The sequence below is a fragment of the Apteryx rowi genome, unplaced genomic scaffold, assembly GCF_003343035.1.
Source record: "Apteryx rowi isolate R43461 unplaced genomic scaffold, aptRow1 scaffold_97, whole genome shotgun sequence".
Taxonomy (NCBI): domain Eukaryota; kingdom Metazoa; phylum Chordata; class Aves; order Apterygiformes; family Apterygidae; genus Apteryx; species Apteryx rowi.
In genome coordinates this window covers 1,900,099-1,922,935 of record NW_020451282.1, presented here as the reverse complement: position 1 = coordinate 1,922,935, position 22,837 = coordinate 1,900,099, and the positions used below count along the sequence as shown (strand labels likewise).

Below are 22,837 nucleotides of genomic sequence, written 5' to 3'. Positions count from 1 at the left end.
GTCCCGCGGGCGTCGCGGGGCCGGGCGGCTCCGGCCCGCGCCGCTGCGCCCCGGCCCGGCGCGGGCCACCGGGCTCTGCCTCCCGGGCGGTCCTGGGCTCCCGAAAAGCCCTGTCTTCCTTCCTTCCCTTCCTTCCTTCTTTTTTCTTTTAAACCACGGACTAAACCCTAAAATCAAACTTAAGAGTTAGTTTTTGCTCGCGCCCGAAACGGGAGGGCTCCTCCTCTGACAGCGAGCCAGCTCCGCGGTCTCCCAGGCGGGTGGGAGCGGAGCGGAGCGGAGCAACCCGTGCGGGAGCAGCGTTTCCTCGCCGCGCCGGAGGTGCGCGTTGCCTGCGCGTCCCGCGCCCCTCGCGGCGGCGCCGCTGCCGCCCTGGGCCCTTCCCGGCCGCGGGGCGCATCCGCCCCGGGCTTCCTTAGGTCTTGTCGTGCTCCTCGCCTCGCTTTTCAAGCGCCGAGGTCACGCTTAAACCAAAACTGTAAAGTAACTTTTGCGACTGTATAATGGTTAAAAATAATCCTGCTGGTTTTCTGGGAAAGTATTTCAGTCACTGTGTTTTCCTAGGCCTGTCTGAAGGCTGAATTAAGCTCTGTTGGTTTATTTATAACTTCATACAGAACAGTAATACAGGAATGCAGTTACTTCGCTCAGCAAAATATCTTCGGTTTTAGGCAAGTGAGTTGTCTAAATTGCAAAGCGTATGTGTCACAGTGGTAATATTGCTGGTACTTTTAGCATCCTGTCATTATTTTTAGTGTCCTCTCTTTAAGCAGAATTCAAGTTTCAGCTAAATTAGGTATTTGATATTTCATGTTGGCTATGTAACTTTTATTTTTATGCGACCATTTCTGGGCCAGTGTTCTGAATATACAGAATTTAAAAGTGTAGCTTGTAGGCAGATACCTTCAAGGGAATTGCTTCTAAGCAGCTGGAGTTAGTATGCATCATACTCTGACATTATATGCATGCCTTCCTGTCTTGTATATACTTCCTGTCTTGTAAAAGCTGAACTTTCATTCAGTACTTTTTCCTTAAATCAGTATGTAAATTTTTATAACTGTTCCTCTAGAACACAGGTTTCCTTATCCTTTTAGGAGAAGGTTTACAGTGGGAATTATAAGGCCTCCTTTTGTAAGGAATTGGAAAACCTTTCCCTCTCTGCCTCAGTGGGTTTTGTGTAAATTCTATTCCATAAAATCAGATAGTAGTTGAATGGGAAATAGAGAACTTTGGGTACATTCTTTCTGTCTTTTTGTTGCAAATATCTACACGAGCAGATCTGGTGGTGTCCCTCCCCCCATCTTTCTTCCACTCAATTCAGTGACTGAGTTGGACACCTTCTCCTCCTTTGCCGCCTTGTCTTTCTTGTTTTTCCCTGTCGCTTAAGTGAGGTGGTGACTGTAAACCAGGCCCTTGATACTGAGTGAGTTTTACTGTCAGTATAGACATGTCAATACTGTTCTATAAAAGATAGTTGCTTGTCTTTATCTCTTCTGCGGGTAAGCAGAAAGTTAGATTCAAAGGAACTATGCAATATTTACAGGATTGATCCATGAATTTTAGAGTTTTTCTGTACTTGAAAATCAATTCTTACTTAATTGTGAGAAAAGACAGTTTCTATTCTTGAATAATTCTAAATATGATAAGTCTTATTTCATAATAACTGTTCATGCTTGGAATTATGCAAGAATGAATAAATACATCTTGAAGAAGTTGCCAGCATTCTTACCCTTTTCTAGACTTTTTGTTCAACTAATTGTATGCATACATTCAGATGTTTAAATTTTTTTGGTTTTACAAAGTAATCATTAATCCTTATTCTTTTCTTCCTTTGCAGCTAAAATGAATTCCAATCCTGATCCCCCCTCAAGTCCCTCTCACTCACAGCTGCATCTTGGAAGATCCCAACTGAATGCTGCTGCTGTGGACCACAGTGAGAATAGTCAGAAATCTGGACCACCTTCAGGAGATGCTGCAACTTTTTCTTCTTCAGTTCCTGGCTACTCCCATAGTAGAGAGAGCGCTGAAAAAAACGGTAAGTATGAAAGTAATTTTTATGCAAGACTTGCACTAAACATTAGGAGATTGACAGATACCTACATATATGTGTGTGTGTGTGCATATATATGTGTGTATGTATTTTTATGTATATGTCTGTATATATGTGTGTGTGTTTTAAACCCCGTTTAAAGGGAAAATGTCAAGCAGATAAATAAATTTCTCTAATGTTTTTTAACCTATTGTTGTAGAAGACAGACTGTTCTCATGCCGCTTATTGTGTGCGTGCTTTCCACTTCTTCCACCGTTTTTTTCTGTGTGCACAGAGCAGCAGGAACAAGGTTTGTTTGTAAAACTGTCAGGAAGACTTAAATGTAATTTAGTATAAAGGTTTCAATTTAATTTCTTCAGTTGGCTAGACAACATGCTGACTATAGCTTTAATGTGAATTCTGATGTAGATGAATATATAAACTGATATATGAAACCAGAGCAACAGAAATCAAGTTAAGATTAGCAGGCAAATAAGAAGTCGGATTAAGAATCATGATACAATTTCAAAGTCGGAATGGTACTTTGAAACTCAATAGGCTGACACTGGGGCAGGGGGGGAAGATTATGAATAGCGATGGTGGGATGAGAGAAATGTCTCATGCTAGGTAGAAAGAAAGGTAGAAAAAAAAATGTCTGGCTCCTGTATTCAGCAGCTGAGTTACAGTTTTAAAATCAGTTTGTAATCTAACACTTGTGCAAGAACTCTTGTATTCCAAGTCTAGCAAGATTACTGCTCTTTAGCTTTCTTTAATACTCGGCCTTTGATTCTGAAGCAGTTTATGTGCCTGCCCTTACATTTGTAAATATAAGTTGCTTTATTGAAGGTAATAAGGTTATCCAAGAGTTTAAAATTATTAACTGTGTGAATGCAAGAATGTCAGGTGCAGGTGAGCTGGGATGTGTCAGGTGCAGGTGAGCTCTGCACATGGCTCAGGCCAATATTGTGGCTGTGTTAGCACATCTACTATTTGTATCTAATTTAAAATTGATTTTCAAACCTTATGGGTTCTTTGACACCAAAGGGTGCATTCCAAACTAAGAAAATATAAATTTTTTGCATACCTGAATTTCTGACATGCCTCACGGTATCATTACCAACTTTCTCATCTCGCCCACCAGTAAAATAATTCAGAGCTTTTGAAGAATTGACACTTTTGACGTTAATTACATGATCGTTAATTTAGGATCAGTACTAACGGTATGTTTTCTCCCTTTCTTCATTTTCCAGTTCCTCAGTATGCTTCAATAAGAAGAGTATAGCAACAATATTAGGAATACAGCATGGAGATGTCTTGGGCTTTGTTATAGTATCATTTAAAAGAGGAGGGCCTAGGTTTCTGTTGTTTGTGCCCACATTCATGCAAGATTATGAAAATGAATGCAAACTATCAATCTAGTGGTATTTTGAATAGAGATTGTCAGGTATTCTTCTCTAGCTAATTTGGAGATTTCCTTATAAATATCTGACTTTTAAAAATATGGTTTTGTCTCAATCCTGTCTCTTTACAGGCCTGTGAATGATTGAGCATCCCTATGCTGTTCTTTTTAATGTAGGTGCTTTTGTTTGTGCTCTTATAAAAGAGGAATATCGAGCACTGATGTATTTCTCTATTTCAGTCATGACTCATTTCTGATTGCTTTAAGTCTCTTTCCGTGAAAATCTTTTCAGTGCTTGGTGTCACTGTAATTGCCCTTTCCATCCCCTTTTTAATATATTCAAGTATTTAATGCTGCAGAATGATCTGCCATTGCCCTTGTGTCATGGCAGTCTCTTACAGCCAAGATTTTGGTGAATTTAGATAACAAATGTGACAATGAGAAAATGTTTATTCGTCTACTATTTTCTTCTACTGTTATTTTTGAATTATGTCATTTGCCATAATACCATAATTCTTCCACCCACTACAGCCTTGGTCATCAAAACTTAAAAACAAGGATTTTAGTAATACTCCAGAAGGAGCATTAGAAGTCGTCAGAAGTTCACACGCTCAAATATGTGCTTATGGAAACATAAATAGGAAAAGTGTTCCCCCAAACAGAAAATTGGCACTTTGGCAATTTTCAGAATACTCAAACTGACAAAGAAGGTATTCCCTAGAATCTCTGGAGCCCTTATCAATAGATAAAGATCAAACTGCTGATAGTTCCAGGAGGAATGGAGGATCCAATCTCTTAGCCGTGGTGTGTAGTTCTGTTGTGTATTCTGGTTTTATGAAAGGACAAATGCACTACATGTAACAAAATCCCTTGGAAAGGCTTAGTTCTGACTTCTTCCTTGGACGATTAAGGAGTCAGTTAATTTGAATAGGCACTATGTGTCACTAGTATCCTCTGATGACTGAAACCAGGAATGATGTAAGAAAGGACAGAAAAAGCAAGCAAATTATTGTAAAAGATATTACAATATATATAAAAGATGTAGAACACTTTATTTATTTATGACTTGTGTTTTGTACAAGATCTGAAAAACTTAAATTTGTTGGAAATAATTTAATTTTTAAGTAAACAGCTATGATTTCTTGGGGATAAGGAGATGTACTGTGTTCATCTGAAAACRTTGTCCTGAAATAGTTTTACCTCAAGGCCTATCTACCTCATGTCCTTGGAATATTCTTGCCAAAAGCACCTGTATTTCCTGTCTGTACCTTTTCTTCCCAGTCTCTGCTCATATAGACTGGATTTAAAGCTATAGCATCAATATGAACATTAAATAATTTGTTTCCTGGAAACACCCATTTCTTAGTCCTACAGCATTATCCATATCTTGCAGGATAATCCGGGAAAGGAATGAATGCTCTGGCTCTCACTCAGTAAAGCACTTAAGCACATGCTTATCCTCAGCTGGGTACGTATTTTGTTTGGGTCAGATGCCTATACTAAAGAATTTTTATTAGCAATTTTTCAGCCCACCTTCTGCTAATCTATCACGAGGTAATTTTTTTATTGTTATTCCTTATATAATTAATTTCACAGTGGGAAGGAACAATACTTTGAGAATTTCATATGTAAATCAAATCTGGATTTGGTGGAAGCACCAATAATCAGCTAGTAAGCTTAAGATAATTTGTAGATCTTAGTGTTTTGTTTGTATATATACACATATATATATTTTTTAAGTGGGGGTTTATTCCTACTCCTACCCAAAGCTGTTATGTTCTCTAGAAAGCTTCTGCCTATGTAAGTTACTGGGTTTTGTGTATGTATTAGAAATGTAATGAATAACAATGTGTTGACTTTTATGTAAAAATCAGAGTTGTTACTCTTTCATGGATGTGTCTGGACAGGAAGTTTATTAGTGAGTGAGTCCTACTAATTAAGGCTTCTGAAATTTAAAACCATGAGTCATCAGTATTCATGTAAGGCAATTACAGGAGAATTGCCAGTTGCTTAAACAAAAATTTCTGCCATTAGTTTAGTTGTCTGGGCCAAGAGAAACATGGTCTATAGCAAGGAAGATCAGTGCTTGCTTGGTGATGAAGTCTGAAGACTGTTGAAGCAGACTAAGATCCAAATCTCCCAAAAAGCTTTTTCTGCCTCCTGGGTGGACAAGCCGCTCAAAACTTCTATCCAGCTGCTACCTGCCCTGTAAGAACTTGCATCTTCTTAGCATCTATATTTCATCAGTCCTGGTATGCATATTCCTTCCTTCGGATATACAGAGCTAGAGCAATGCACAAAGAAATAGCTCAGAGCAGAGCCCTGGAGGCCCCAACACTGAATTCCCCAAGTAGACTTAAAAACATCATTCTTGCTGGTGAAATAATTTCCTCTGTGTATGCATAGGAAAAAAAGACAGCATCATCAACATCTTCACTTAGTTGAGATGTGGGTATCTGAGTACTGCTGCTATTAATGTAACCTTTTTGGAAGAGAGGCATGAATCCACATCCAAGTGTTCTGTATTGCTGAGCTACTAAATAGCTCTTTCTGTGGCCCAGTTCAGCTCAGAAAAGTGGGTTTGAAACATCTCACAATACAGTAATGGTTGGATACTTGCCTGGGATGTCTGGATTCAAGTCATTGCTCCAAGTCAACTGTAACAGTAACTTGAACCAGACTGATTCTCACCCCAGATGAATATTTACTGTGCTGCAGGTTATCAGGAGGTGTTTCCACTTCTTGTAATGGCTCAGTAGTTTCTTTCTAGCATGTGAAGTGTCATCTTAAAAATATATAGGGAAATGTCTTCCAGTCAGCAACAGAAAGGAAGGTAAAAGAGGATATCCTAGAGCAATAGAGAAATCTAGGAAGCAGTGTGAAGATGATAATTTCTTGTAAGCAGGTGAAAGGGGGTTTATTTGTTTTCTACATCGTTCATGTACACTTCTTGACCGGTAAGGTTGGAGAAGCTGAATCAGGTAGGAATTCAAAGGTGAGAGTTTGGATAGTTTTGAGAACACTGTGAGACTAAGTTGTGGTGCTTGAAGAGGCATCTTATTTGTTATAGAACTAATTTTACCTTTTCCATGTATTTGCTGTTAGAGAATTATGCACAAAAATCTCTTGTTCTGGAATCCAGAACGTATGGGGAAGGTATTTGTACTGAGAGCTTTGCAGACAGGAGTCAATTTCTTATGTTTTGTTTGTAGATGTGTGGAGTTCTGCTTCATATTTAGGAAGGTAATTTTTTTTTTAATCTCAGGAGAGGATTATTTTATAAATTGTGAGACTTGGAATTTATAAATAGTACAAAAAAGTCTCCAAAACAATTTACGTGTTTCCAGTGTGTTGGTCAATGAAGGCTAATGAATAGGGAACCTCTCCAACTTGCAAATATTCTCAGTCTTAGCCTCTTCCAGTTAAGGTTGCAAAGAACCTTTGTTTCAAAGCTCTGTTTTAGAACTTGTCTTCTGTTTCTGACAGCTCAGTACAGACTAACTCTTGAGGAAGAGTGAAATGATGTGCAAAGCTTGAGGAAAATTCAGAAAAATCTTTGACTGTTAAAAGGGGAGGACTGTGCCTTGAAGTATTAATTGCTTAACAATTTATCTGTCAGTTTATTAATGTCCCTTCAAACTTTGCCTGTAATTACTAAGGCTCCTTGAAAGCTCGTTTGCCAAACATTAGTGTGGAAAAAAGATTCTATCCAAACAAAAGTCAATGACTGTATTCTCAGGTAGCATTTTGGGACAGTCATACTCACTGTAGAACCATGGGAATTAGCATTTTCAGGTCTGCTACTATCAGTGTCAGTAGCATTCTGGTGTTTTTACCTTCTGTGGGAGTAGGATTGGACACCCACTTATGTGAGAACATATTTCTCCATCATGGCTTTTTTCACCATTCAAAATATATGAATATTTTCTTCAGCAGATAGCTAAGATTTGCAGAACGTATTTCCTTTATCAGAAATAAGTCTTGCATCTTTGAAGCTGCAGGGCACATGTTCTGGTGCTGGACACGTACTTGTGTGTTGCTTAGGGATGAAAAACTGTTTCTCCATAGGTAGGTGAAGTTGTTGTCCTCACCGTTCATTCTTGCCCAATGGGCTGGGCCAGCAGAAAAATTTTTGTAGTTTCGCAATGAACCAGATTAAGGAAAGTGCTCTAGTTCAGTCTTCCTCTACCTCCATTATTTTTCAGGTGGATATATTTCCTGATCTAGTTTAGTGCATGATCAAAATACATTTGTGCCACCCCTGTACCAAGGTGTTAGGGGAAGAGAAATGAGCAGCAGAAAGGTAGGAGGAGAAAACCAGTGTTCATATTAGTAGATAGTGCAATGAAATAGGAGTGGATCTGTCAAGCCCTTGATGCTAAGGACCCAAGGTTCCTACATCTTGTAGATTCTACTTTATACTAAATTTAATCAGGTCTAAATTTAACCTAGCAGTTGAAATACCATCTTTCAATTTAGTTTTTTTAAAAAGCAATATAGTACTTGTGCCCTTCCACTGTGCAAACAAAACCCAATAAATGGGAACAATTGGGAAGTTCAAAGCACATTCCTCATCTGAAGCAAGTTTCTAATGTAATGCACCTAATGCATCAACAGCAAGAACTTCTGGAGAATGACTAACATCTGCAGACATTTTCACAGTAGCTTTTGAGGGAAACGTTTAGAAACGCACCTAATATCTGTATATTTATCTTCAAATATGACTGCAACAAGTTCCTATTATACCACAGTAAGTCAATACATAGGAAAGACTTGAAACTGTTGTGCTGTTAGAGGGCCATTCTTAAAAGCAGAAGGCCTACTTCATTGCAAAAATTAGAAGTTGAGACTGGAAAAGTAAATTGGGAAATAACACCAATTCTCTGCAAAGGCAGTTAACTATTGAAGTGCTTACTAAGCAATGTAATAAGGCACTGTGGACTTGCAAAATTTTTTTTTTTAAGGCAACAGGTTAATGAACTGATAGACCATATATGTGTTGAAGAGCTGCACTGCACTGAAATTCCATTGACCATTGCGCAGATGTTATGATAATTTTCACTTACAAAAAATATGTAGGTTTGGTGAGAGTTATGATTTCAACTTTCTCATGCTACTTTTCTTTAGGGTGTTTTTTTGTTTTAGGAAGTTTTTGTTTTGCAGGGAGGGTTAATGATGATGATTTTCAACTGAGAAGTGGCAGGAAGCTTGCTTATTTTTAACTCTCCGATTTTGGAACACATTAAAGAATTATCTCAGCACTTATTGATAAAGAAGTTAATCAGAGGTGCTCCTGCCATAAAGAATCCTGTGTAGAAAATGCAGAAGGGCTGTCTCATTAGTTGCGTGTGTGAAATTATTTTAAATGACTTAAATGATCATTGTACAATAATAGCTAGGCTAGAAAGAAATACCTTTTAAGAATAGTTTTCCTTCCACTTTTAAAATTTATAGTGTCTATAATATCATCACTCTTAGCCTTCCACCTACCTGCTTTTTTTCACTGCTTTCCTGACAATTTGCCTTCCTTTTGTGGGGGTGCAGAAGTTGCTCCCTTTTCAATTTAATGCTATTTGATGACTTGAGATTGTGGTGTGACTAAGACTATCATATCTACAGAAGCCTTCTTGCTCCTGGAGAAAGCAGGGTTGAGTCCTAGACTCCAGCACCACTTTAAACAAATGTCACTCCCTTCTCTCCCTTTCTTGTTATCACCTTTAAAAATAGAATGCCTGACAACATATGCTAATATAAATTAATTGTTTTTAATTGTTCTTGGGGCAAGCAGGACCATCATAAGGTCATAGTGTGAAAGCTGAAATGCATAGAAGAACAATGTGCAATGTATTCTTTATTGTATCAAGCCCTTATTTTGCAATAAGATAAGCTAGCAGGTTTCTGGATGGATGAAAGGATTTAACCCTCAGATGAGTAAATAATGGTCTAACGTTAGTAAAAAACAACTAACAAAACAGTGATATTTGCTCTATAAAATATTTCTGCATCTCCAGTCAGCTCTTTTGTGTCCTTATAGTCTATATGAACAAATCATGTTCATGACATGATGCCTAGTGCGAAGCTTAAAGTGGAACATGAGTCTTTTTAGAAACTTTACTCCTACATAGGTACTGCACACAGTACCAGTGAAATTCTGGAGCTTATGGAAAGTGAGTAGGAGGATTTCTCTAGAGACTCAGATTGGCTCTTCTCAACACTGAAAGCCCAATAGTGCAATCCGGTGACACATAAAAGCTATTACAACATTAATCTTTGTTACAAAATGTACGGATCAGCTTCTTCTAAAAGCACGTCAATAACAGACAATCTACCCCTAGATGAACTGTTTTAAATCTCCCATTGCTGAAGAAAAATATATCAAACACCTTCGCCTTTGGAGATATGTTTACAAAGCATCTTCTAGCAAATAAAAGGGTTTTTTTTGTTATTAATATGTCTGTCTTTGCTCTTAAGTGTCACCCAGATTCTAGAAAGCTTGTTTTGTAGCTAAAATAAAAACTTTATTAAAGAACTGAGAACTGTTCCCTGAAATTTTTGGATTTGCTGTTTAAAACAATAAAACTATCAGAATTGTGCTTATAAAATGAACACTATTCCAAAAATCCTGTGTGATGCTGTTCTAGAATAACTACCATCTCTGCACCTTCTTTGGAAGTGTATTAAGAGCACATGACTCCAAAAGAAATACCTTCCAGTGTATTCTGCTATATCTGTTTTGGTCAATATCCCTGTGTAGGCATGCCCCATAGGCATTTAGTTTCCTACTTTTTCTTTGAATATTTTTATTGCTTGAACAAATATGCCAACATTATTTATTCTCTATATGTATGCATTCTTGTTTCCTATTTAATGCTGTAAAGTCTTCAGATTTCAAAATAGTAAAATTTTCTTTTTAATAGCAAATGGAGTATTGCTAGGAATTTGCAAGAAAGTGATATTCTATAGCTAATATATTTAATCTGTAAACTTAAAGCAAATTCACCCAGTCTTCCATTACAAATTACCTGATTCAGTTTAGTGTCATGCTGTTACTTTTGATATTTCAGTCATGCTTTCTTTTTAGTAGCCCCAAAAGACTAGATCATTATCTACAGCTCATCATTTTGATCTCAGTAGCAAGTTCTCCATTGATTTTTTTTTTTTTTTTTTTAACATAATAGCTTCTCTTTTGGGGTATAACTCTAGCAAAGGTGAATATCAGAGGAGCAGAGAAAAAGACTGAGACCTGGTGGGCAGGAGACAGAATTTACTGTGAACACCAGTCTGAGAATCTGTACGACTCTGTTGGTCAGTGCCCAAAGGATCCAATGTTTCAAAGCAGTCTGCAAATACACCATTTTTGCAGGTGGGTTGTTCTAGCTCCTGGATGCTTGGTTTTAAGAAGTCAAACAGTGCTTTTTCCCATTTAGTTATCTTAGCTTTATTCTGCAGAAAGCCCTAAATCCAGGGGATAGAATGTATTTGGAGGCCCTTAAGTACAACTTCTCCAAGAAAAATTAATGTTGAAAAGAGACTGGCTTCCAGGAAGATGATTTTCTTTTTGTAGATGTTTGTGGAAATGATCAAGGTGATACACATTGTTTCTGTGCCCCAGCCTAGCTTCTTGCAGACAGAATTTATAGCATGTTTTTGGGTTGTTACTGGCTGTTTCTTGTTCAAGCCTACCCAATGCTGAGTGAGATGGCTACAATTTATATTAAACTCTAGTTTCCATGTTGAGACTTCTGACACAGTGGGTTTATGATTCTGAACTACAGTACTTACTATAGTAGGAGAACAGTTTGGCTCTGTTTGTAAGTGTTAAGATAATAAAGGCACCTAAGGGATGAGGTTTACCTGTTGCAGTTCCAAGCCATGTTATTGCAGAACTCTCTAGACATAAAAGATGAAATAAATATCCAGGTTTAAGCTCATCATAGAGGAAGTCATGGAAGAGGCTCTTTCAAATACAGTAATTAATCCTATATCTATCTTCTCTACATTACATCTGTCTTTCCATACATATTTATTTGTTCAGACTCCTTTTATGGAGGATGATTGGAGTTTATCAGTGAGCATAGATTATTCATATTGGTATCCCATCAAAGTAAAAGTACAGTAATTTTCTTTGTAACTTGGTCTCTACTTCCTTTCAACTTCTGTTAAAATAAGGCCTTCCTGATAAAGAATCCCCAAGCTGTAAAGTGATGCAGGCCTTAAGCTTCAAGAAAGTGCAGCCCGACACAGTATGTGCCATAGATCAATTCAGACATCAGTACACTTCATGGTATCTGGAGAACTTGAGCAAGTGTGGGAGAAGATCTAATGTCAAGGAAGACTCCCTGCTCCCCTCAGTGATTTAGCTGGTGGGAAAAATCTGCAGATGAAAGCTTGTTCCATACTAGTCTTTATCAAACATGTAAATTACTCGTCAGTTAAGAGCATGGAACTGAGGGAAATGCTAGGCATCCTGTGATTTCTTATCAATACAAAATCCACTTATGCAAGCGGAAAGATCTTTCTGGATAAAGCTATTAAAAATAAAAAGTGTAGTTATCCTTCCTCTGCATGCTGTTGTGCTTTTTCCTCTCCCCTACCTCAAATAATATTCTGGTTACTGTCTGTAAAATCTGTGTGAAGGATTGCAGGAGCTGGTATCAATGCTTGGTGTTACTACTGTAAGGGAATCTGAGCCGTGGCTAACTTCTTGCAGTATAAAATTCTTGTTATCTTTTCTGTGGGAATACACTGCTGTTTACCGCATGCCTGTTAGAGCAGGGGAGCTTTTCTTAAATGTGGTGTCAATCTCCTTATTTCATTATATTCATATTTTACTGAGATGTTAAAGATGCTCAAAGATAGCTGTTTCCTTCTCAGAATATTCTTCTTTTGTGCTTTGTAGCTTAGAGATTTACTGGCCCAAAGGTGAGGTCTTTGTGTTTAATAGCCCTTTCTGGATTTTCTCTTCTACTGCTGGTTTGTCCAGTATTGACCTTTGGGAAGGCATTGACTTTCGGGAAGACTCCTAACCTTCTGACTGCTTGTGATGGTTGATGCCCTTTGGTTTTTGTATTTGGTAAGATATTGAATAGGAACACGTTCTGTGTTCCTCATTGTTCTTAGGACTTCTAGCATAATTCTCCTCAGTTTCTTCTCCAGGTTAAAAAGTCCTGAATAATAGTGTGTTACTATCACTGATCTCCTGTTTTCATAAAACTGTTACAACTCCAAGGTTTCACTCCTCAAATGGTAATAGTCAGTTCAGAGCTTATCACTGTGTATCACAGTGATAGGATGGCTTTTTCTTGTTTGCGTTTACCAACGCTGAATTTCAGCTGCCCTTTTATCATTTAATCACTCAGTCATGAAATCCTTCTGCAATTTTTTGTGCTCTTTGCTCTTTTTTTTTCTCTGAATAACATGTAATCATCAGCAGATTGTCATCTTAGTCTTTGCCCCTTTTTCCACATCGCTTATGTGTTGAATAATATAGGCTTTATCGCATATCCCTGTAGGTCTAAACTGATAATCGCTCCCCAGGGAGAATGTGAGCTATGTATTTTTACTCTCATTCTTTCTCTTGTTTATCCATGTAACATCCTTTTCTCTAATTTCTTTAGAGGACCTTTGTGAGAAGCCTTACTCAGCACCGTTGGAGATATAAATATAACCTTGATCTGCCTGTCCTCAAACTTTTTGACTCCTTCAGAGAGGACTAAGGCCAAGGCTTCTTATGCAGAAGCTTTGCTGACTTTCCTGGTGTATCTTTTTTGTCCCCTCCATGGACTTAATTTTTTCTTTTATCTATTTGCCTTGTATGGAGATCAGACTTAATGGTCTCTGTTATCATGGATTTCTCCAGTGGCACGTTTGCCACTTTCCATTCCTCAGGTTTTAAGTGAGAGCTTAGACACCGTAGTATGTAGTTCAATAGGCTTTAGTCCATTAGAACACTTTAATAAATACAGTTAAAACATTCCATAGCTTCTTTTTAAAATATGATGTTTAAGTTTGAGATTCTTCTTCCAACACATTTTCGTTCAAAGAAAGAAAGAAAAAGAGTTCCTGCATGGGAGCCTCTCCATGCTACTACTTGCCAGGAGAAAAATATCTTTTACTAAATCATTTAGGTTTTTTACTGTGGTCTTCTCCTTTTGAAGTATTCAGTCGTACTATAGTTATTTATAGGCCTCATAGTCTCACTGGTAAGCTTACTTGTTCCTTGAATGTTTGAAGAGGGCATAAAAAGTTCTAACAGATCCTGCATCAAGTTGTTAAGTTGTTCTTCCAACCTTTTTCTCTTGGTTTGTCATGGTATATGTTTTAAATCTAACCTTAAACCTGGGTGAGGGGAGGGTGTCTATTTTTTTGGTTTGATTTATTTTGGCATGACTGTAGCTTTTTGAATTATGCATTCTTACTTTTGTTTGTTTTGTTTGTGTATTATTGTTTTGTTTCCTCCTCTTTTCATGCTGGCTTTGCTTTTAGGTCTTCCTAAAGTTTTATTTTGATAGGCATGTATGTGCTTTGAGTCTCTAAAAACACATTACTTTCCACTCCCTGTAAACATTTTGTCTTTTGGACTGCCCCATGTTTCTTCAATAAAACTTCCTTGTTTTTATGTTTTCTTTTAAATACAACCATAGTGGATTTTTGGCTTCTGACACTCCTATGAGGGTGTTAAGTCTAAGCTGCTGTTACAGAGTGGCTCAGTGACCTTTGAAGTAGGTTCTGTGCACTGCTCAGTTAGAAGCAGGAGTTTTTTCTGGGTTCCCTGACTGGATGCTTCATGAAGCATTTATTAAATTTGTCTGAAAATTTGATCTTGACATCAATCCTGAATGTGATATTCATCTTTTGTCTGTGAGGGTAGTTGAGGTCATCATTGTTTTCTGGCCTTGTTGCTGCTCTGATTTTCACAGCATGTCTTTGTCATTTTTATTCAAACAAACCATTTAGGAAACTGCATTTAAAATCTTACACTAAAAAAACTAAAATTTGCAAAACCAAATACCAGATATTAGGAGACTCACTATTTATCATTGTTTGGGCCATTTTACTAGGCCACCTTGGTAGCAATTTCCAACTTTGACAACTGTCAAATTTTCTCATGAAATGGTAAAAATGCTTACGTACTTTTCTAGCTGTGTATTCAATAAGCTTGGAAGTGTGTTATCACTGGTTAGGACTGAATGTAGCATATGTATTGTGCGTACACCTAATTCTTACTGACTATTTTCAGTCACTTCAGAACTCCTACCTATAATAATGAAATGGGAAGGCAAATCCAGAAATTTTGTTTCGTATCTTGTCATCTAAAATCCTTTATTCTTCCAAACACATGGATTTTTTCCTCCTCCTCCTGCAAGTCCTTGTCACTTTCTTTTCTGAGCCCAAATGAATGCTTGTAGTCGTGATCATGTAAAGTGTGTATGCCATGCAGGCTTCCTTCATACACTTAGTGTGGGTGTTGCTTAATGCATTAATCTTTTGTTCAGTAGCATTTCCATGCAGCTTTAATATTCACTTGTAAAACCTATAATTTCTTTTTAAACTTATATATTTCAATAGTTTTACTTCATATATACTTATATACATGTATAATGAATGCTTTGTCTTCATTATTGCTTCCTGTCTGAGAAACTGCTCTCAGTTTTCCTTTTATCCTGTTCTTCATTAGTTTCCACTGCTCAAAGAACTTGGAAGTGCCTGGCCTGTGTATTTGTAAAAATTGATATATTGTGCATAGCAACATAACTGTCTTTTGTGACTGGCCCATATAACTGTGAACAAATAAGACCTTTAGCTCAAAGAGTGTGTATAATTTAAAAAATAATAATACTTTAAAATATCAGTTTCTAGCTTTTGAGATTCCTCCTTCATGTGCTCTCTGCTCTTGTCTTATCTGGAAAATTCAGGGGCTGATGTGGCTGTGATCTAAATGGGGAGAAGAAAGGGCTCTGTGCACCTGGCCAGTGGGTGATAATAGCAAATGAGGTGCTAAAACTCCCTTGTTCTGGGTACGTCCACTCTCCTGAGAGCTGAAGTATGTTTGCGTTGGTAGGAAAGTACATCAATAAACATTTTTATTATTCTCTGTGCACTGTATTGTCTTTTTCTGCATGAAATAACTTTAAAACTTCTTTCGTTGAGGGAACACAGAGTTTTCTAGGAGTCAGAAGGGAATTCGGAAAACTGGGGTGGTTTTGGGGGGAGTGGGATGACATTTACTATGTATGTGTATAGGTATAACTAAAAATCTCTTTCCTTACCTGTGAGGATTACTACTTATGTACCTTTAAACATTTTAGAATTCATGAATGAAAGTGTCATACACAGTGTATTGATGCTGGTATTTTTAAATACCAATATTTTTTTAATCCCTGTTTGTCTAAACTGTGTGTAAAACACCTGCTATGTCTAACATCAGAAACTTTGCAACAAGTTAACTCAACTACAGCAATTCACAGATGATGCATTTCAGCGGTCAATAGGAAGGCTATATAGCATCCACCATTGATTTGTGCTAGGACGTTGAGAAGGAAGCTATACGACAACCATGGCCAACTTTTGCCTTCCTTGAAGTCTTTTGTATTGAAAAGATTTCCTCTCTAGGCTGTGTAAGCCCATTCTTCAAAATCTTGTATGAATGCTGAATGGTTCTTGTTTGTTTTTTTTTTTTGTTTTTGTTTTAATCCCTGATGTGTTCCAAAGAAGAGGCTTATGCATGTTAATCAATGATGTATTCCTTTTGCAACTCTAAAATAATAATGAGAGATATCAGTGCTTAAAATCTCACCTGGACTAATTTTCTACTGTGGATTAACTGCCTTTCTGTAAATTTAATTGATAAATTTCAGAGTTAAGGGGCAGGAATTGCATTCTAAGATGGTGTTGTTTAGTATTCTTTTAAAATTGAAATATTTCCCTTTGCAGCATTTCCTCTTTCCTGTAAAAGCCTGATAGAAGCAGTAAAAGAGCCTGCCTCTGTTGAAATGAATAGTAAATTTCTGTTTAAGCCTATGGCAGCAAGGCTGTTCTCTAGATTGGAATCTTACTTTGGTAGTCAATATCAAACTTAATGTATAAAGTTTCAAAAGATAAATAGTAGTCTTTCGTATTCATCAGCTTATCCACAACCTGACGATTTAAACAGCTGTGTTTAGATTTACTTCTATGTTTTGAGTCATTTCTGGAATTGGAAAACATACATTTCACTAGTAAATGAAAATTATGCTAGTAATATATTTTGAAAGCACCTTTAAAAATCTATCAGCTAATGATATGCAGCTTTAGCTTACTCTTTTAAATGCTATATATGACTTTGAAATGGTTACAGCCCTTCATGGATTTCATTGTATTGAGTCTTTTTAAATAATAGTGTTTTAATAAAATGCATTCTAAGTGACAGCTTTAACATTTAAATGAAATGCCTAAATACCTACGCTGGATGTTTCTGCAGCCTTTCAGAGACCTAAATACTTTTCTGTAGTATGAGAATATAAAAGTAGCAGACTGGAAAATACACATCTGCTACATCCTTGGCAGATCAGAAATCATTTATATATTTGCTTCCACTTTTTTGTGTCTCTAATTGTGCACACATGCAGGGAGATGAGGAAAGATATGCTTTGGTGGGCACAGCTAGATAGATAGAGGAACTCATATTTTGAGCAAAACTTTTATTTTTAGAGAAGATGCACATTTTTGAGCAAGAGTTACAGTTTCTGCCTGTATAGGAGTTTGTTCACAAAATAAGAGGAGGTGGATGCTGTAGATAACAAGCATTATGCAGGCTTATGTGATTAATTTCTCATTGCAATAGATACTGTGCCTTACAGAAAAACAAGGAAGCTTCTGTAGATAAATTGACAATGTTCCAGCTTGATTTCCATCACTTTTATATTTACAATTTTGAAGTGGAACTGGGAAAATTAAAGGGCACCACATCAGCTCATATCTTAAGTTCTTGAGTTTTATTAATAATGTAATTGTTCCAGTATCCTCTGAATGATTTGTGATTTTTGAGTGTCCTGTCTCTGAGAAGGTATAACTAACTTGTTTTGTAAATTAGGGACGGAAGCATATAGAAGCCTGATGATGTACTGAGGTTCACGCAAGGTCTTGGTGGCAGAGCAAGAACTAAAGCCAAATCTTAAGTCCTAGCTATCCTTCTACTTCACCGTCCTGTCTAATTTTGCTTCATATATGAATGCTAAGGGCCACCTACAGTTCGTGTGCTTTCACTTGCATACTTTGATTTGAATGACTGTAGTGCTTGTGAACCTTGAATAACTGATAGACTTCATTGGCTTACATAAATGCACCTGACACACAGCAGCTAGTGAAGTCTATTTTAATTGTCATAGAAGATGCATGAAGTATTGTAAAATGAATGTTACTCTCTTCTGGAAATTTTTATATTCAAGACAGAGTAAAACTTGACATTAAAAAGACATCAATTTTTAGCAAAGCTGGAAAATAAAAGCTTCTACTGACAGCTTTTCCAACTGCAGTAGTTCTATGTGGGAGGAATACACATCAAGAGATTTTCTAGCTAAACACATGCTAAAGAACAAGGTTGATCGGTTATAGATCATCACTTAGCCTGTTTACTCTTGCAGAGTGTTTGTCCTCCTAGTTTTCACTTGAATTGAAGGAAGGTGTCTGTATTGTCCATCCTTGTTCTAAAACATACTTTTGACTGCACATTTTACCTTCTAAGATTCCTGTAAATATTTTGAAGAAATAAATTGATGTGTTAGCTACACAGTTTGATGTTATCCTTTTGCTCAACCTTTCAGCCAGGCCTACAAAGTAAGCAAAAGAAAAGTACTGCAAGTGATGGGAACACTAAGAAACTAAGCTGTTCCAAATTTGATCTCCAAAACACACCACCATCAGCTCTTTCACCCCTGCCCTACGACTACAGAACCAACCCACAGACGTAATTTTAATTAGCTATCTTTCTTTTACATTTATAGGTCATATGTGATGGCACACAGGCAGTCAAAAGTGATAAATGAGTGGGAGGGAGTGGGTAATAGGTTCAAAATAACAGCATGAAGCAATTCTTTCCACTGGCGCTCAGCTCCACTAGAACAAACTTTTTAACAAGGCTGCCTGCGCTCCCCCAGGCTTATGATGGTTGGACCGCAAGAGTGCATGGTTTTAATTTTGCCTTTTTTTTTTTTTTAACAGTCTTCTCTAAGCAAATTATTTTACATGTTGATCTGCGATGTAATTGCCATAAAGTACCCATATCCCAGCATTGAAGAAACAAAATGGGAATGATTTACAGCTTTCTGTTGTAATAAATGTTCTGATCTAACAAACATTTACCTGAGCAAGAGGTGGAAGGGGCCAGAGCCATGCCCTACTCCTGTGGGTGGCAAATGGAGCTGGAGAGGGAGGAAGGTGCTTTGCCTGTGCAGATTGCTGCTGAGCTGCTCTGGAGAAGTGGGTTTGCAGCTGTTGCTGTAGCTGAGGTGAGGAGTAGCTGCTGGGCAAGGGTGAACCTCTGCGAAAGTGCCCATTGCTTCTACGTATACTGGCCCCTTCGCTGGCTGTTGCAGTGAATTGTGCCTACGAAATGTAAGACTGGGCTCCTCAGTCTAGTACAGCCATCTCCTTCTCCTCAAGGAGAGACTGCTTCATGATGTGCTTCTTCAGTTTATTCTGATTGTGAGGGCTTATATCAGTTTAGCAAACTGCTTTCTCTAATTTTTTTTTGTATGTAAATGCTACTTAATTATAAAACACTTTAGCTTCTGAATGGTGCCTTCTCTATTGGTTTGTCCAAAGAGTATCACTGATGTTTGTGATGTTCTCCTCAAAGCATAGAAAATACTGAACAGCAAAAAAAAGAAAAAATAGCCGAGACTAGTGCTGCTGAAATTTTGATTCAGAGAAAGTTTATGAACAAATATACACACAGGAGTAAACAAAAAACTACTGCCTTGTCAAGCCTTTTTCATTTAGGTGGAGTAGATGGATGAATATTATATTTTGCTTTCAAACAGTATGCTCCTTTCTGTGACTTCTTGCTTATTGTTAGCAGAGAGCCCCTGGGTGATGTGTGCCGCTGTGAGCGGTGCCGTCTGGAAAACAGGCTTCTGGCTTGTTTAGAGTCCCATGGTGTTGCTTATATATCAGGGCAAGGAGATTAAGTGGTTAATTTTGCTGCGATGCTGTTTGCCTATTTTGCAATAATATTTTTACAGCTTTCTGAAAAGAGGGAGTACTAAATGAAAATTATTTTTCATTATGTGCCTTGTTTAGCTAGACAATATGTTATAATCTGGTGTTAGTATTTTTCCGAATGCAGCTTGGCAGACAAAACCGTGGCATGGTAAAGGAGAAAACTTACTTCATGGTTTGCTCTTGTTAAAATGCATCCATTTTAATGAAAGCATTGGCTTGTAGCCTGTTCTTGTTTGGAGATAGTCCCAGTACCAGGGATACTAAAGAATGTACCTAGTGCTGTTCTTTGGGAAATTATTTGGAATCCGGTTTACTTCTTCCCTCCTACCACCTTTTGGAAAATAACTGATATTAAATGGCACCTCATCTAACTCGGCTACTCACCAAGTTTCTTGCATTATTGCTGCCCATATTAGGTAGAGACCAAAGTCTGTAACTTTGAGCAGATGTCAGCATGCTTCTCTCAGTTGCTTTCTTATGTCTGGAAACTCTGCTTCCTAACTGTGCTTTCTCATTCTGTTTGCATCCTGAATACATAGCCTACCAAGTGTAATGGTGTGTTTGGTGACCTTGTGGAATAAAGTGGTAAAGGTCAAGCTTTGGAGCTTGCTTTTGAGTTTGGATCTTCCTTTATAGCTACAATTCTAGGCTGGTTAGTAAAAGCGTCATTGTGAATCAGTGGTATGTTGTCCTTTCTTACACTTACCCAACTTAGAGCATATATGTTTTATTGTTTTACTCTCTAAAATTCTTCACAAATAATTTGGAAGTGTAAGAGTCTTCTCATAAAAGTAGCAGTTATGGCATTCATCAGCTTTTCCATGAAACTGGTCTTCATTCATAAAATGGCACACAGCATGAATTTATTTACAAACACTGGTTATCAAATAAAGGTCTGTGATGCTTTTGAAGAAGTATAAAATTGTTTAAATCTGTGTATGTATAAGATCAGAAATAAAGGGAAGAAAATGAAGCATCAAGTGTTGAGCTGGATACAAAATAATGAGTTTTATAAAGATGTAATCATGTTTGGCTTCTGTGTACTCCAGAGATTAAGAGCTGAGCTTTCAAATATACTGGATATGTTTTAAAGATTTGTTAGTTATTCAAAACTCTTCAAAGGCTCTATTACTGAATAAACAGGCTCCCTGGTGGAAGACTCAAGTGCTCTTTTTGAATGAGATATTACCAGGAATAAGAATAATAATATTACAACAGTTGATCCGTACCACATGTTTTATGGGTATTCATATTTACTGCAATGAAAATTCTTCTATTGAGAAATTCATCCTGTGGAAGTAAATGAGAAAATGCTAACTGTATATATCACCCTGTGGCAGGTACTAAATAACAAGTAGCAGGAAATGCACTGAAGTAGGAAATTAAGGTAGAGTGTAAATATTGCAATTAGTTAATTTGCATTGCAGTTCTTGTAAAACCCTCGTGTTGTGTGTTTTATATATGCTCCTCTAATTCTTCAGCCAAATATATCAACGATTTATAAAATAATTCTAAATGTTGCTAGTAAACAGTTTTCTCTGCCAAAATTAATTTATAGAGGCCATGAAGGAAGAACCTGAAGTGGTCTTTGAGGAACTGCTTGAGAGGGCCAAAGCTGGAGAACCAAAAGCGCAAACTGAGGTAATCTTATGTGCTGTGTGTCGGTGTTATTTTGCTCCTAATTCCAGAAATAGTACTGCTGCTTCTAATAGGACAATTATCTCTTCCAAAGATATTTATTTGAACCATATCTTTTTGATCTTAAACTAGTCAAAGAAAGGTGATGCCAGATGGCCTCTCTACCTTGAGAAATGCTGCTTCCTTGGGAACGTTTTTGGTTTCAGGTCCAACTCTTGCATAAGCCTTTAGGGTGCATATCAAACCTGGGGGTTTTAGGCTGAAAGCATGGAGAAGGCATGGTGCTTTGCTTTTTTAACTATGTGACAAAGACCATTACACTTGTGAAGGTGTGCAGATAGTGACTATTGAATGCTGCTCAGATTTAATTTTCCCTTTGGAATAAAATTAATTGCTCATCTAAATGAAAGATGAACCAACACTTGGTTCAGTGCTTCACTGCTTAAAAAAGTATCGGGATTCTTATGTTGGACTCTATGGAAGAAAAAAAACATTATGAGGTGCATAAGCAGAAATATCAGATGTTGACAAGATTGATGTTTTGCTATTTTACTGTTTGTGTCAAATTAACACGTTTTAGACAGCAAACCCCTCCTGCTTTATTGAAATCAACTACTATTTGACTGTGTATGGGCATATGTATTTGAATTAGTAACGTCAGTTCTGTCCCTATATGTGTTAGCAGTTTAGGTTTCCCTTATATTTTGAAAAACTGTAACTGTTTCCTCGTCCATCTCATTAGGCTGGTATGTGGGTCTAACGGATTTAGTACAAAGAGCTTAAAACTGTTTAAAGGAGTTTTAATTCCCATTTGGTTTGGTTAGTGAATCACTTAAACATCCTGTTCCAGCTTCAGCTTTGACGACAGGAAGAAGTTGTTGTTGTCTCCCACTTGTTCATTACTTGGAATTTTTTTTTCCGGAGATCTCTTCTTGCAGATAAATATTAATAAAAAGGGAGGGGAAAAAGAAATTCTTTAAAAGCTGGTAAAAATACGGCAGTGCCAGACTCACTCCGCATTATACCTCAACCTATTTGAGGGGCAGCCTGTCCTTGGAGTAGTAACATGAGGCAGTGATGAATTCCTCGCATGTGAAAGAGCCAACAGCTTTGGGGAGAATGAAGCTTTAGCCTTGAGGGAGTCACTGCCAGAAGATCTACAGTTTGCCTCTAGTCCTCCACACAAAAGAGAGCAAAACCCACAAATACTCTTTCAGGATATAATTTCCAGTTGAGTAAGAAATACCTTATGTAATCTAAGCCTATGATGTATGTGTCTGTATATATATATATATATATATAAATAAATTTTTTTATCTTTATCCTTCTCAATTCATTCCACCCTCACTTCCTTTTTTTTTTTTTTTTTTTTAGGTGTTTAACAGCATACACTTTCCATTCCCACACAATGGTAGGATTTTTGTGCCAAAGAGATCCAACATACAATTTTGCTTCAGTGTTCATTCAGGACAAATTGACTGTCTGAAAAGGAACCCAATACAGTTTTTGTTGTTAGGGAATCAAATTTTTAATGGCCTGTGGAGAGGAAAGTGTCTTTTGGCTTAAAAAAA

The 22,837-nt window shown here is 37.3% G+C and overlaps 1 protein-coding gene across 13 annotated transcripts in view; it reads left to right on the top strand.

The window, feature by feature from the left end:
• WFS1 (wolframin ER transmembrane glycoprotein) overlaps window positions 1-22,837 on the top strand; it is a 38,828-nt gene that overhangs the window by 727 nt on the left and 15,264 nt on the right. For 3 of the 13 annotated variants that reach the window (XM_026054803.1, XM_026054800.1, XM_026054799.1), the window contains exons 1-2: window positions 21,186-21,269; window positions 22,641-22,677. In XM_026054803.1, coding sequence (XP_025910588.1) covers window positions 22,675-22,677 — 3 coding nt within the window. In that variant the 5' untranslated portion in view covers window positions 21,186-21,269; window positions 22,641-22,674. Of the gene's footprint in view, window positions 1-660; window positions 676-1,837; window positions 2,036-3,582; window positions 3,602-4,821; window positions 4,897-10,606; window positions 10,792-18,646; window positions 18,914-21,184; window positions 21,270-22,640; window positions 22,678-22,837 lie in introns of those variants that run through there. The other 10 variants (XM_026054798.1, XM_026054795.1, XM_026054790.1 and 7 more) reach the window with 10 other exon arrangements.